The sequence below is a fragment of the Dermochelys coriacea genome, chromosome 3, assembly GCF_009764565.3.
Source record: "Dermochelys coriacea isolate rDerCor1 chromosome 3, rDerCor1.pri.v4, whole genome shotgun sequence".
NCBI lineage: Eukaryota > Metazoa > Chordata > Testudines > Dermochelyidae > Dermochelys > Dermochelys coriacea.
Window position 1 is genome coordinate 148,686,224 of NC_050070.1, and position 13,064 is coordinate 148,699,287.

A 13,064-nucleotide genomic window follows, 5' to 3' on the forward strand; every position below is an offset into this window, starting at 1 on the left:
CTCTGGAGGAAGTAAAATGATATTCAATACATTTTTTTAAATGGGATTAATAAAATCCCATGATCCATGAAAATTCCTTCCCAACTCTGAATTAGGTAGTTGTGGTGGATTAGGAGGATGTTCAGTGTGGTGAGAGCAAAGAAAACAAAATGTAAATATTTTAGGTACAATACTATATAAAATTTCAAGTTAAGCTTTCTCTATAGATAGATCTCAGTGAGGGACTATATTCTGTATTGAAATTATGTTCTGCTGTGATATTAATGAAACATAAGGTTGAAAAATATAAAAGGACAAAATTCAGTAAATGAAAATGTTATGATTAAAATGCAACTTTAACTGTGTCCATTGTGCTTATGAGTGGTAACAATCTTTAACTAGTTGTATGTTATGTTGTATATTATATACAAATTTGTATATTATGTCTATATAATGTAACTTGCGCAAAGTATAATTATTATTACAGTTGGAGGATAATTAGATTTGAGACCAAAAATTTCTCCCATTTTGAAGTCTATAGAATTAAAGAGCATAATCACTTTTCATGTTCAGTAGCTTCCATGAGAATCTTTGCAACTTTACCTGAAGAAAGCTACCACTGTATTCTTTATACTTTGCAAAAAAAACAATTACAAAGTTTCAGCGGAGGTCATTCTTTGTTTATAGTGTGATTTAGGCCTTAATATAATTTGGTGTTTCACATGGGAGTGGAATTATAACCCTGTCGTCTCCTTTTGTACTATTTGATGGACTTCATGTATCACTAGCACTACATTATGGGATTTGGTGAGCTATTTTGAGTTGTTTATGTAAGAAATGTCCAATTATTTGGAGTTGTGTACCCATTTCCTTCTTTGGCTTTACAGATACATCCTACTATGATTAATATGTTTGCCGACTCTCATCTGCTCTGTTTTTGCTTTTCCCTTGTGTTTGCTCACTATGGCTTGCTGGCAGCTTACTGGGCAAGGAGCCTTCGGTCAATGCTCCTTGACAGATTGAGAGAAGGTTGCAGGTTCCAGAAATCTTTACCTTTTTAGTACTTCTCCTTTAAAGGTTATGGATTCAGAGTAGCAGCCGTGTTAGTCTGTATTCGCAAAAAGAAAAGGAGTACTTGTGGCACCGTAGAGACTAACAAATTTATTAGAGCAAAAGCTTTCGTGAGCTACAGCTCACTCTAAGGTGCCACAAATACTCCTTTTCTTTTAAAGGTTATGGAGTTTTTTTTTGAAGAAGATTGTGTCCAATTACCCATTGATCAGTAATCCGAACATAAACAAGTTCCTGGAAAGACAGAAAATGGATTTAAAATACTGACTTAATATAGCTCAATTTACACTGCTTATAAGCTTAAACTAGATAAGGTATCTCGGCTTGTTTACAGAGAGAGTGAGTGGATAAAAAGAAAACTAAATGCATAACATCCCTTGAAACTAATCCCTTTCTCTGACCACTTTTTCTCTTTCTGTGTCCCCCTTGACACGCTTATTAAATCCTTCCTCTAGTTCTCCCAGTTTTCTGAAGGCAAAGAGCTATAATAGAAGTTCATACAACAGTTTTCTCCACCCTCTAGAAGATGGCACTAAGGAAGAGAAAACAATTATTAATGGCCACTTTGAAGGGCCTTAACAACCTATCTCTCGGGTACCATCTTTCGAAAACTACCTTGACAGGATGCAACATACCCAAATATGGGTTTTTTTTCTTTTTTCAATTATCTGTGACTTATGGAGAAAGGCTCAAACCCTCTGTTGTACATACGTAATAAAAAAATTTTATTTATAACATTGTTTTCTAAAAGATGTTTTAGCTTTTTGCAAATTTGAGAAGCATGCTTTATATAAAGATTGTACCTATTGAACTGAAATTATTTTGTTTATACTCAAATAATTCTTGTTTCACAGCATAGATTTCCAAAAGAACAACCCAATACACAAGCTAACTGAAGAGGAGCTTTTAGCGTTTATATCAGTAAGTAACTTATCTCTGTTTTTTACTATATTTATATGTTCCTTCAACTTCTCTAAGTGAAGTACTAAACTGTGACCCATCAACTATTTTGGTGAAATTGTTTATGAATAAAAACTAATCTGGTTTTGGCCTGTTGTGTCCATAATTATGAAAAAGCACATTCTCTCTCTCTCTCATTTCAATACTGAAATTCAGCCTTGTTTGCTTCACCAGCTCTGCACTATAAAGTTTACATTTAAAAAACCCCATATACTATTTTCCTTTCAATGTCTTTTACAAACATTTAATGAGAGAATTTCTGATGATTTTAGTTTTTGATTCCCTACTAGGAGTTTAAATGTAATGATACAGGTCAGGCCCTTATAACAAATTCTTCACACTGATTTAGTTCTGAAAGTACTTCCCTACCTTGTGAGCATCTAATTCTCAAGAGTCTTTTGTAAATTAAATAGTATAGTGCAGTCAGAAACAGTATTCTGATCCTTGCGAAGCCTTAAACACAGGAGCATACATATTCTTTTTTGGGGCTCAACTGAACTGAAGTAATTGAAAGCCAAATGAGTATTGTTTACACATTTCTTTAGGATAGTTTCTATCTGTTATATTTAACTTATGCTGAAAGTGAAGGATTTTCTAGAGTGCTTTAGAGTGGCCCACTAAATCCAGGTTTTAACATTACTACTCTGTGAACTTGTTCTTTGTTCCATTGTCAAGGTTCATCAACATTTCTAAGTCTGTCAGGAAGAAAATAAATTTGTGGTGGGTGGGGACTCTTGAAATATTCAGAATTATAATAGTATTGTGAAAATGTATTAATCAGTAGTTGTCCATTAGTTGCTTTTCTGAAGTCCGCTTTTCTGAAGTCCAGGGTCCATGTTCTGCTGCTCTCCTTTCTTCCTTTTGTCAGGATCCTGAACTCGACCATCTCATGGTCACTGCTGCCCAGGTTGCCACCTTCTTCTACTTCCCCTACTAATTCTTCCCAGTTTGTGAGCAGCAGGTCAAGAGGCGCACAGCCCCTCATTGGTTCCTCCAGCACTTGCATCAGAAAGTTGTCCCCAACACTCTCCAAAAACTTCCTGGATTGTCTGTGCACTGCTGTATTGCTCTCTCAGCAGATGTCAGGGTGATTGAAGTCCCCTATGAAAACCAGGGCCTGTGATCTGGAAACTTCTATTAGTTAGTTAGTTAGTCTGAAGAAAGCCTCGTCTACCTCATCCTCCTGGTCTGGTGGTCTGTAGCAGATGCCCACCACGACATCACCCTTTTTGATCTTGCCTCTAAACTTAACCCAAAGACTCTGAATAGGCTGTCCTCTATTTTCATATTGGAGCGCTGAGCAATCATACTGCTCTTATATACAGTGCAACTCCTCCTTTTTTCTCCCTTTTCTCAGCATGATCACTGTCACTTGAACTAAACTAACTTCAGAGTAGATAATTCAAGTTAATTCTGCAGTGAAGGTTATTCTTATTAGGGTACATCTACAGTAAGAAATTATTTCAAAATTATTCTATTTGAATTTTGGAAGCTATTTTATACATTCAGTCTTCTGTGTCCCCTCTAAAGTGCGTGAATTAGGCAGATTGTGTCCACGGTACCAATGCTAGCATCGAATGTCAGAGCAGTGCTCTGTGGGTAGCTGTCGCACAGTTCCCGCAGTCCCCGCTGCCTATTGGAATTCTGGGTTAAGCTCCCAGAGCATGATGGGGCAAAACATTCTTGCAGGTGTTTCTGGGTGTGTGTCGTCAGAAAGCTACAGCAGACAATCGTTTCGTGCCTTTTTGGCTTTCAGATGCCATACTGCTTTCAGCAGATGGTGCACCGCTGCTCTCCTTCTACTATGAATCCACCTCTCCAACTCAACTCGGCTCGGCCATCGTGAACCGAACAGCACAGCTTCCGCCGCCAACTCTGCTCTCCCGCGCTGTTGCCGCACTTGCGAGCTTCTCCATGTTGTCTGTCCTGGGTCCCACCTCCGTGAAAGCCACAGAAGACAACCATTTTCCACCATTGTTCAGCTACCATGAACCAAACAGCACAGCTTCTGCTGCCACTCTGCTCTCCTACATTTTGCGCCCTTTTTCCAGGATTACCCATGCAGGTGCCATAGCCATGGAGCCCAATCAGATCTCCGCTGCAGTTTTGACCATTGTAAATACCTTGCACATTATCCATCAGTATGTGCAGTACCTGCAAAACCGGGCGAGGAAGCGACGACAGTGCAATTACTACAGTGATGAGGACATGGACACAGACGGTATGGTATGTGGCGATTGGGAGATCATGGTGGTGTTGGGCCAGGTTCATGCTGTGGAACGCCGATTCTGGGCCCGGGAAACAAGCACAGACTGGTGGGACCACATAGTGTTGCAGGTACGGGATGATTCCCAGTGGCTGAGAAATTTTCATATGCGTAGGGCCACGTTCATGGAACTTTGTGACTTGCTGTCCCCTGCCCTGAAGCGCAAAGACACCAAAATGAGAGCAGCCTTCACTGTTGAGAAGCGAGTGGCCATAGCCCTGTGGAAGCTTGCAACACCCGACAGCTACCGGTTAGTCAGGAATCAGTTTGGAGTGGGGAAGTCTACTGTGGGGGCTGCTGTGCTGCAAGTAGCCAACGCAGTCATTGACTGGCTGCTGTCAAGGGTAGTGACTTTGGGAAATGTGCAGTCCATTGTGGATGGCTTTAATGCGCTGGGGTTCCCTAACTGCAACGGGGCGATAGACGGAACGCGTACCCTATCTTGGCTGCAGAACACCGGGACAGCCAGTACATAAACTGCAAGGGGTACTTTTCCATGGTGTGCTGCAAGCACTGGTGGATCACAAGGGATGTTTCATCAACATCAATGTGGGATGGCCAGGAATGGTGCATGACGCTCTCATCTTCAGGAACTCTGGTCTGTTTGAACAGCTGCAGGAAGCAACTTACTTCCCAGACCAGAAAATTACTGTTGGGGATGTTGAAATGCCTATAGTTATCCTCGGGGACCCAGCCTACCCCTTAACGCCATGGCTCATGACACCGTACGCAAGCACCCTGGACAGTAGTAAGGAGCAGTTCAGCTATAGGCTGAATAAGTGCAGAATGGTGGTAGAATGTGCTTTTGGATGATTGAAAGCATACTGGCGCAATTTACTGACTCGGTTAGATCTCAGCGCAACAATATTCCAATTGTAATTGCTGCTTGTTGTGTGCTCCACAGTATCTGTGAGAGTAAGGGGGAAGACGTTTATGGCAGGGTGGAGATTGAGGCAACTCGCCTGGCGGCCAGTTTCACACAGCCAGACAACAGGGCGATTAGAGCCTAACAGGGCGCGCTGCACATCAGAGAAGCTTTGAAAGACAGTTTCATGACTGGCCAGGATACGATGTGACAGTTGTGTTTTGTTTCTCTTAAAGTTACCCGCCCCCATATATATTTTATATATATTTATATATATATAAATAAATAAATAAGAAAATAAAGTCACAATTGTTTAAAAAAGTGTGTGTGTGTGTAATATATATATATATTATATATATATATAATATTATATATATATATAAAAATAAAAGAAAATAAAGTCACAATTGTTTAAAAAAACGTTCTTTATTATTTGTTGTACAAAACATTGAGAGAAATCAGAAGCTAGACGGGAGGGTGGGTATTGGGTAACGGGGGTGGAGAAGGAGGAAGGACAAGTCCAGAAATCAGATCAAAATTTTGGGTATGCCAGCTGCTCTGGGGTTGACTGTGTGGGTCCCTGTAGCCTTCCTCCCCCTCCCCCCGTGTTCTTGGGCATCTGGGTGAGGAGGCTATGGCACTTGGGGAAAAGGGAGGGCCTTTTATTCAGGGGCTGCAGCAGCAGTCTGTGGTCTTGCTGCCTTTCCCGCATTAGATCCACCATACAGTGGAACATGTCAGTTTGCTCCCCCATGAGCTTGACCATAGCATCCTCGCTGCTCTCATCGCACATGTCCCTCCTCTCTTTGTATTCATGTAACGCTTTACGTGACTCCACAATTGTTTGCCTCCACACATTCAACTGAGCCCTATCAGTTCAGGAGGACTGCATGAGCTCGGCAAACATGTCGTCCCGAGTTCATTTTTTTCATCTTCTAATCTGGACCAGCCTCTGGGACGGAGTAGATAGGGGCCACATTGAAACATTTGCACCTGCTGCAGGAGGAAAAAAGTGAGGGTAGTATTTTAAAAGATACATTTTAGAGAACAAAGGGGATGCTGTTTCTCAGTGAAACAGGCAATTCATAGTACACGGCACATGTTCTTTCTGTACAAGATCTCATTTTGCCTCTTATACTGAAGTGCCTGCCACTTTGTTGTGAGTAAGCCAACACATGCAGCCAGGCAACAGAATTCAGCTTGCAGGCAGCGGCCAGGCAACAGAATTCAGCTTGCAGGCAGCCTGCGGGCTCTCTGGGATGATCGCTTCACACAACACCCTCCCCGCATGGGCACGCACACACCCCCACCGCGGGACTCCAATGAGGCTCTGTGTAGGGATGAGCCCTTTAAATTAAATGCAAACAGCCCAGCGCAGCTGGGTTTCCCCCCACCTTGTGGTTCCAATCAACTTCTCACTCACCAGAAGTGCCTTCTCCAGGGTCATGGTCCAGGAGCATGTTTTGGGAGTAGGGGGAGGCTATTTGCTCCAGCATTAAGAATAGCTCTTGGCTAGGAGGGAAAACAGATTCCCCACTTGCCGCCTGTGCACTCTCCTCCTCCAAAAACTCATTCTCCTCGCTCCGTGCTACTCCCCCCTTGCAGGTGTCCACAGACGGTGGTGGGGTAGTGGTGTCGTCACTCCCCATAATTGCTTGCAGCTCACGGTAGAAGTGGCATGTATGGGGCTGTGACCTAGAGCATCCATTCACCTCCCTGGCTTTTTGGTACGCTTGCTCCTTGATTTTTGTATGACAGTGTTCTGTGTCCCTTTTTCTGTCATGGCCCTGGAGACTTTAGCACACGTATTTGCATTCCTTTTTTTGGAACGTAGTTCTGCCATAACATATTAGTCCACAGTACCTGTAACCCAGAACTGCGATCTCGATTTTAGCACTACTCCACTTGCTGAGGTGGAGTACAGAAATTGGAGTAAAGAGCCCTTTAAATAGAAAAAACTGGTTTGGTTGTGTGGTAGGAACCAGTTTTATTTTGAAGTAACTCAGCTAATTCCGAAATAACTGTGTACTGTAGAAGGCAAAAGGACACTGCTAGAAAATAGGTTCGAGAAAACTGACTTCCCTGTGAGTCAGGAGTTATTCAGGGACAGAGTCATAAAGTTGATGGTGATCTCTAGTTACATCTTCTTTTCTGGTCTGGTCAAAGCATCTTACAGGATCAGGGGGGTCCCAGAGCTCCAACACTAGTCTAAATGTCTATCGTGCAATTTTTGTAGCCTTGCAATGTGAGCTGAGTCAGCTAGTACAGTTTTATTGAGGTTTAGACATGCCCTGGGTTACTGTAAAGGAGTGTGGCAAAGAGGTCACAACTACTCTTTGATTACCCCAGACTCTTTCTTTGGGTTGTCTTCCTCCCGGTATATCTTTTGAGTCTACATCTGTGGTGCTCATATCTGTCCTTAGTAGTGGCATAATATTGACATTCTTGATGCTATAGTTTCATTGCTGCCCAAAGATTCTGGGTAGCAGCCGTGAAACTAACCAGAATCTTTTAAATTCCCTCTCCTGCTGCTTGATGGGCATGAACAGAGGAGAGGAGATGGAGTCTGGAGACTCAAGAAGACAATTCTGCATTGTTCTGTTCATGTACAGTATGGTTGCAACAAAAATTTTAAGGCTAGAGATTTCTTTTTTTAACGAAGTCTTGCATTCTGTAGAAATTCATAGTTTAGGTTCTCATGCTCACCAGGAAAAGTGATATTTTTTTTTTCATGCCCTGTCTATAATTTTAGAGAATACTTGAAACTGAGCTTGAGAAGCTAGATTTCTGAGGAGTTCTGGCTGTTGAAGTGCAGTTAAGACTGTGATGAGATGATAATAAATATGTAGTCTGAATATTTAATATTCTCATAGCTTAAAAATAATCAATCTTCCTGGGAAGAAAGCATTTAAATATTCAAGTGAGGAAAAATTCCTGGCTTTTACTGAATTATCTCTGGTGATTTTGAGACATTGATCTTTTGCCACAGAATTAAGTATTGAACCAAAAACGTCTTTTTGTCATGATAAACCAGTTTCAAGTGCACTGGATGTTAGACTCCATATTTCTGATGCCCCTTCTGGAACCTCTTCCAGTCACTATCTTCCTTTAATTAAAGGATTAAGAAAAAGGGAGGAGAAGTAGACGTTCAATAAGGATATGCATTTAGAAATTAACTTTTTACTGCCTTTCAGTGGTATTGGACATAAATTATATTGAATCAGTAAACTGTTTTCCCTTTTCTCATCCCCCTGCATTACCGTTAAAAATGATTGGCTTTCCACACTTCTAATACCAGCCGCTGATGGCTCCTTTACTTGTCCTTTGTTCTTCCCTAGAGTAGCATCACTGTCCCATCTCACATTTTTTTTCCTTGTGGAAAAGCAGTAGACTATGAGAAGACAGCAGAATGACATATTTGGATCTCATACAAATCTAGCGTCAGGATAAATGGGGAAATCCACTAATCTGTTTTTATCTAGAGTTGGGCAAATACTGAAAAAAGAGTATTCATGGATATTAACTCGGGTAAAAATCATGAATTTACATTGATTTGTGTTCATTTTCCATGACATTCCTATGAATTCTATTTGCTACAAGGAAGTTTGTTAGAAGAGATCTCATGAATCCATACAAATGTGTTCAGAAAGATTTGCTCTGCTTTGTTTCTTTTTAAAAAGGAGTACTTGTGGCACCTTAGAGACTAACAAATTTATTTGAGCATAAGCTTTTGTGAGCTACAGCTCCGATGAATCCGATGATGCATCCAATGAAGTGAGCTGTAGCTCACAAAAGCTTATGCTCAAATAAATTTGTTAGTCTCTAAGGTGCCACAAGTACTTTTTTCTTTTGCAAATACAGACTAACACGGCTGCTACTCTGAAACCTTTGGTTTTTTTTAATTATTATTATTATTTTGCTTTTCTTGTTGATGGTATTGTTCCTCCACCATGATTGACGCTTCTATGTGACCTAAGAGATCATTCAGATACCACATATAAAATTGGTTGAAGATAAAATGGAGGTGAATTTGCAAATAGTGCAGAGGTTGAGATGTTTGTATAGGATGTTCAAGTGATTGCTCATGTGTATTCCACAATAGGTGTGCGTGCTCGCCACATGCACCGGTATCGGAGTTTTTCCCCTAGCAGTACCCATAGGGAAGTGCCCCTAGCAACCCCTGGAGTGGCGCCTCCATGGTGCGGTATAAGGGGCATTGTGCACTTCCCCCACACTGACTTCTTTCTTGCCACCAGTGAAGGTGCTTCGGAACTGCTCTGGTCCAGCTTTGCTACAGCTCATCCTAGAACTCTTGTCGTTCAGGGTATGGTACCTGTAGTTAGTAGTTTGATTAGTTTAGTTTAGTTAGTGCACCCGGGCTGGGGCATGCCCCATGCCCTGGGTTTTAAGTCGTGCGACACTTGTAGGCAACAGATGCCAGTGAGTGATCTGCACGCAGACTGTTTACGCTGTTTGGGTGAAACCCATCTCAGTGATTGCTGCAAGATTTGCAAGTCATTCAAGCCTCAGACCAAGAGAGAGGGACATTAGGCTCCGGGCCATCCTGATGGAGTCAGCGTTGACCCCGACTCCTGTGCACCGCTCTGAGTCAGCACCGGTTACCACAGTGTCAGTGCGCGGTCACATCCCGGTGCCATCTACCAGTCAGTACCGCTCCCCATCTGCACGGCACGCCAAGAAGGCTAAGAGGCCTTCTCTGCTGCGGCGCCGGAGCAAGACTGGGAGAGAGGCTAGACCCATGTTGGGCAGTCCTCGGTCCCCATCAGCCTCTAGGCCTCCGACTCGGTCAAGCAGAGTAGCCCTAGCCCGTTCGGAGCAGGCTTCCCTGGATGTCTGGATGCCTTCCACGCCAGAGGCCCTGCAAGCAGCCGAGGATGTTATGTTCATGACGTTACCAGGCGTATTGCCAATGTTGGCCCTGTGGTCCGAGGCAAGCCTCTGCTGGGTTCTCCGCAGTCGCCCCCAACTCAGTACCGATCTTGGTCAACAGAATATTCCCAACACCGTTTACCACTCAGCAACCATCCCGTGCATAGTCCACGCAGATTGCCATCGACCCCCACCAGGTTGTCTGGCTGGGTTCCATCTGACAGAGACTCCAGACACCGCTCTGCCTCGAGGAGCAGATACAGAAGGGACCAAGGCAGATGCCGCCGAAGGTCCTCGTTTCAGAAGGGTTATCGTAGCCAGTCGCGACACAAACATCAATGCCATTCTCGTTCATCGTTTCACTCCAGGACCCCACCACGGCACCACTCCCACAGCCCCGGGCATAGGTCATTAGCGCCTCGCCGGCACGGATCCACCCACCGGAGCCGATCGTGGAGCAACTGCTACCAGTGGTACCGTTCCTCCATGTCAGGGTCGCAGTCTCATGGTCGGCACCACTCCCGGCGCCGCCGCTCCTCCCAGTCCAGGGACAGTGGCAGGTCGTATGTCAGCCCAGCCTCCTTTCGTAGTCGTCCATTGATGGGTCAGGCCAGCCAGGCTGAACGGCCTGCTCCGCTGGTGCCACAGCACCGTTGCAGTGGCACTGGGCCTCATGGCCAGCGCAGTGGTACTGGTGGGCACCATGGCGCCCGATGCAGCCCCTGATGGGGGCTCACTCAGTGACTGGAGCCTCGGAATGGCCAACGGCCTCCCTCTGCCAGCCTCGGAGGAGTCAGTGGGACTGCATCTTTGGGGCTGTGCCCGGAGAGCAACCAGGGTGTGGATCCTCTGGTGCTGGTGGACACGCAAAGTACTGCACCTGGCTCCTCGCCCTCCCATGATGAGGCGATTTATGTCCCCTCCTTCCTCTGTTCCCGTAGGAGGACTCTAAAGCCCACCAAAAGCTATTGAAAAGGGTGGCATCAAACCTCAACCTTCAGGCAGAGGAGGTGGAGGAGCCCTTCTACTCTTTTTTGAACGTCCTGTCCACCTCAGTACCGGGCAGCGTGGCCTTGGCACTCCATGAAGGGGTGGCAAAAATTTCAAATGCCTTGTGGCAAACCCTGTCCTCATTGTCCCCCATCTCTAAGAGTGCAGAACACAAGTATTTTGTGCCCGCCAAAGGACATGAATACCTTTACACCCACCCTGCTTCTAACTCCCTGGTGGTTGAGTCGGTCAACCACAGGGAACGGCAGGGCCAACCAGTCCTTACTCTGAAAAATAAAGATTCAAGAAGGCTGGATTCTTTTGGGAGAAAAATTTATTCATTCTCAAGCTTTCAGTTATGGGTGGCGAACCATCAGGCTCTCCTGGGCCAGTATGAGTTCAATCTATGGGGCTCTCTGCCCAAGTTCGAGGACTCCCTCCAGGAGTGTGAGAGGAAAGAGTTCAAAGCTCTGGTGGAGGAGGTTACAGCGGCTGCCAGGGCAACCCTGCAGACAGCAGCGGACATGGGTGCTTGGTCCATAGCCTCTGCGGTGTCCATGAGAAGGGCATCGTGGCTTCTGCTGTCTGGGCTGTCAAGTGAGGTGCAGAGCTCCTTGCAGGACCTCCTGTTTGATGCCAAGGCTCTGTTTGCAGAACAGACGGGCATAAAATTACATGGCCTGAAGGACTCCTGCACTATGCTTAAGACTCTTGGCCTCTATGTTCCAGCTCCAGCTAAACCGAAGTTTAGGCCACGGCAGTCTCCCACCCAGGCCACCCACTCTAAATATGAGCCCCCTTATAAAAAGTTGTGGGATTATAAGAAACGGCTGCAGAGACCGTCTCTGTCTGCCCCCAAGCCTGGGTCCTGCAAGGGCAAACAGGCAGGGAAACGGCAGTTTTGATGGGACACCCGGGGGCAACCTACCAGTTCTCATCAGGGATCCACCCTCTATAAAGCTTCCCGTCTCCAACCAATTGTGTGCTACACCCTCCAGTTTACCTCTACCCCTCACAACCACCATCCGCCCCATCCCTCCTCGGGGACCCTCTCATGAGGCTCTGCTCGAGCAGGAGGTGGGGTGACTCCTTGGCCTAGGAGCAGTAGAAGTGGTGTCAGCGGAGTTTGAACACAACTGCACCTGCTATTTCCTTATCTTGAAGGCCAAAGGCAGGCTCAGGCCCATCCTGAATCTACGAGGCCTGAACCAGTACATGGTGAAGCTCAAGTTCCGCATGGTCTCCCTGGCCTCCATCATTTCCTCCCGGGGACCACCCTCGATCCGCAGGACGTGCACTTCCACATCCATATATTCGAGGGGCACAGACGCTTTCTCCGTTTCACGGTTGGGCAGGATCACTACCAATTCATGGTCCTCCCATTTGGCCTGGCCACTGCCCCCAGGGTATTTACAAAATGTACGTCTGAGGTGGCGGCATACCTCAGGCACCATGGGGTCCAGATCTTCCCCTACCTGGACGACTGGCTGGTCAAGTTCAGTCCCAGTCTCAGGTGTGGGATAATGTAACACTCCTCCGGTCCTTGTGCGCCACTCTGAGCCTGTTGGTAAACAACACCAAGTCCATAGTAGTCCCAGTACAATGCATAGTTTATCAGGGTGGTCCTGGACGCTACGTCGGCCAGAGCCTCCCTCCCACTGACAGCTCTGAGACCCTGAAAGGGCTCATCAACGCAGTCACAAGGTTTTCCAGTGACAACAGCCAGAGTGTCTCCAACTCTTGGGTCACATGTTGGCATGCGCATATGTAGTTTGTCACGCCAGACTCAGGATGAGACCCCTCCAGCTCTGGTTGGCCCTGGTATTCTCCCACACCAGAGACAGGATGGACAAGGTCCTTACTGTGTCTGAATCGGTGATCGCCTCCCTTCGATGGTGCTCCGTGGGGTCCCATTCAGAGGCAGGCCCCCATCGCTGGAACTGGTGTTCGATGCATTGGACCTGGGGTGGGGACCCCATGTGGGAGACATTCAGATCCAAGGTCTGTGGTCTGCATAGGACCTGGCCCTCCACATAAACGTCA

General features: G+C 45.6%; 1 protein-coding gene across 4 annotated transcripts in view; it reads left to right on the forward strand.

Annotated features, from left to right (window-relative positions):
- The window catches only part of TTC27 (tetratricopeptide repeat domain 27), a 203,123-nt gene that overhangs the window by 67,407 nt on the left and 122,652 nt on the right, over window positions 1–13,064 (forward strand). For all 4 annotated transcript variants that reach the window (XM_038397195.2, XM_038397194.2, XM_043511535.1 and 1 more), the window contains exon 9: window positions 1,905–1,971. In XM_038397195.2, the coding sequence (XP_038253123.1) occupies window positions 1,905–1,971 (67 nt within the window). The remainder of the gene's footprint in view (window positions 1–1,904; window positions 1,972–13,064) is intronic.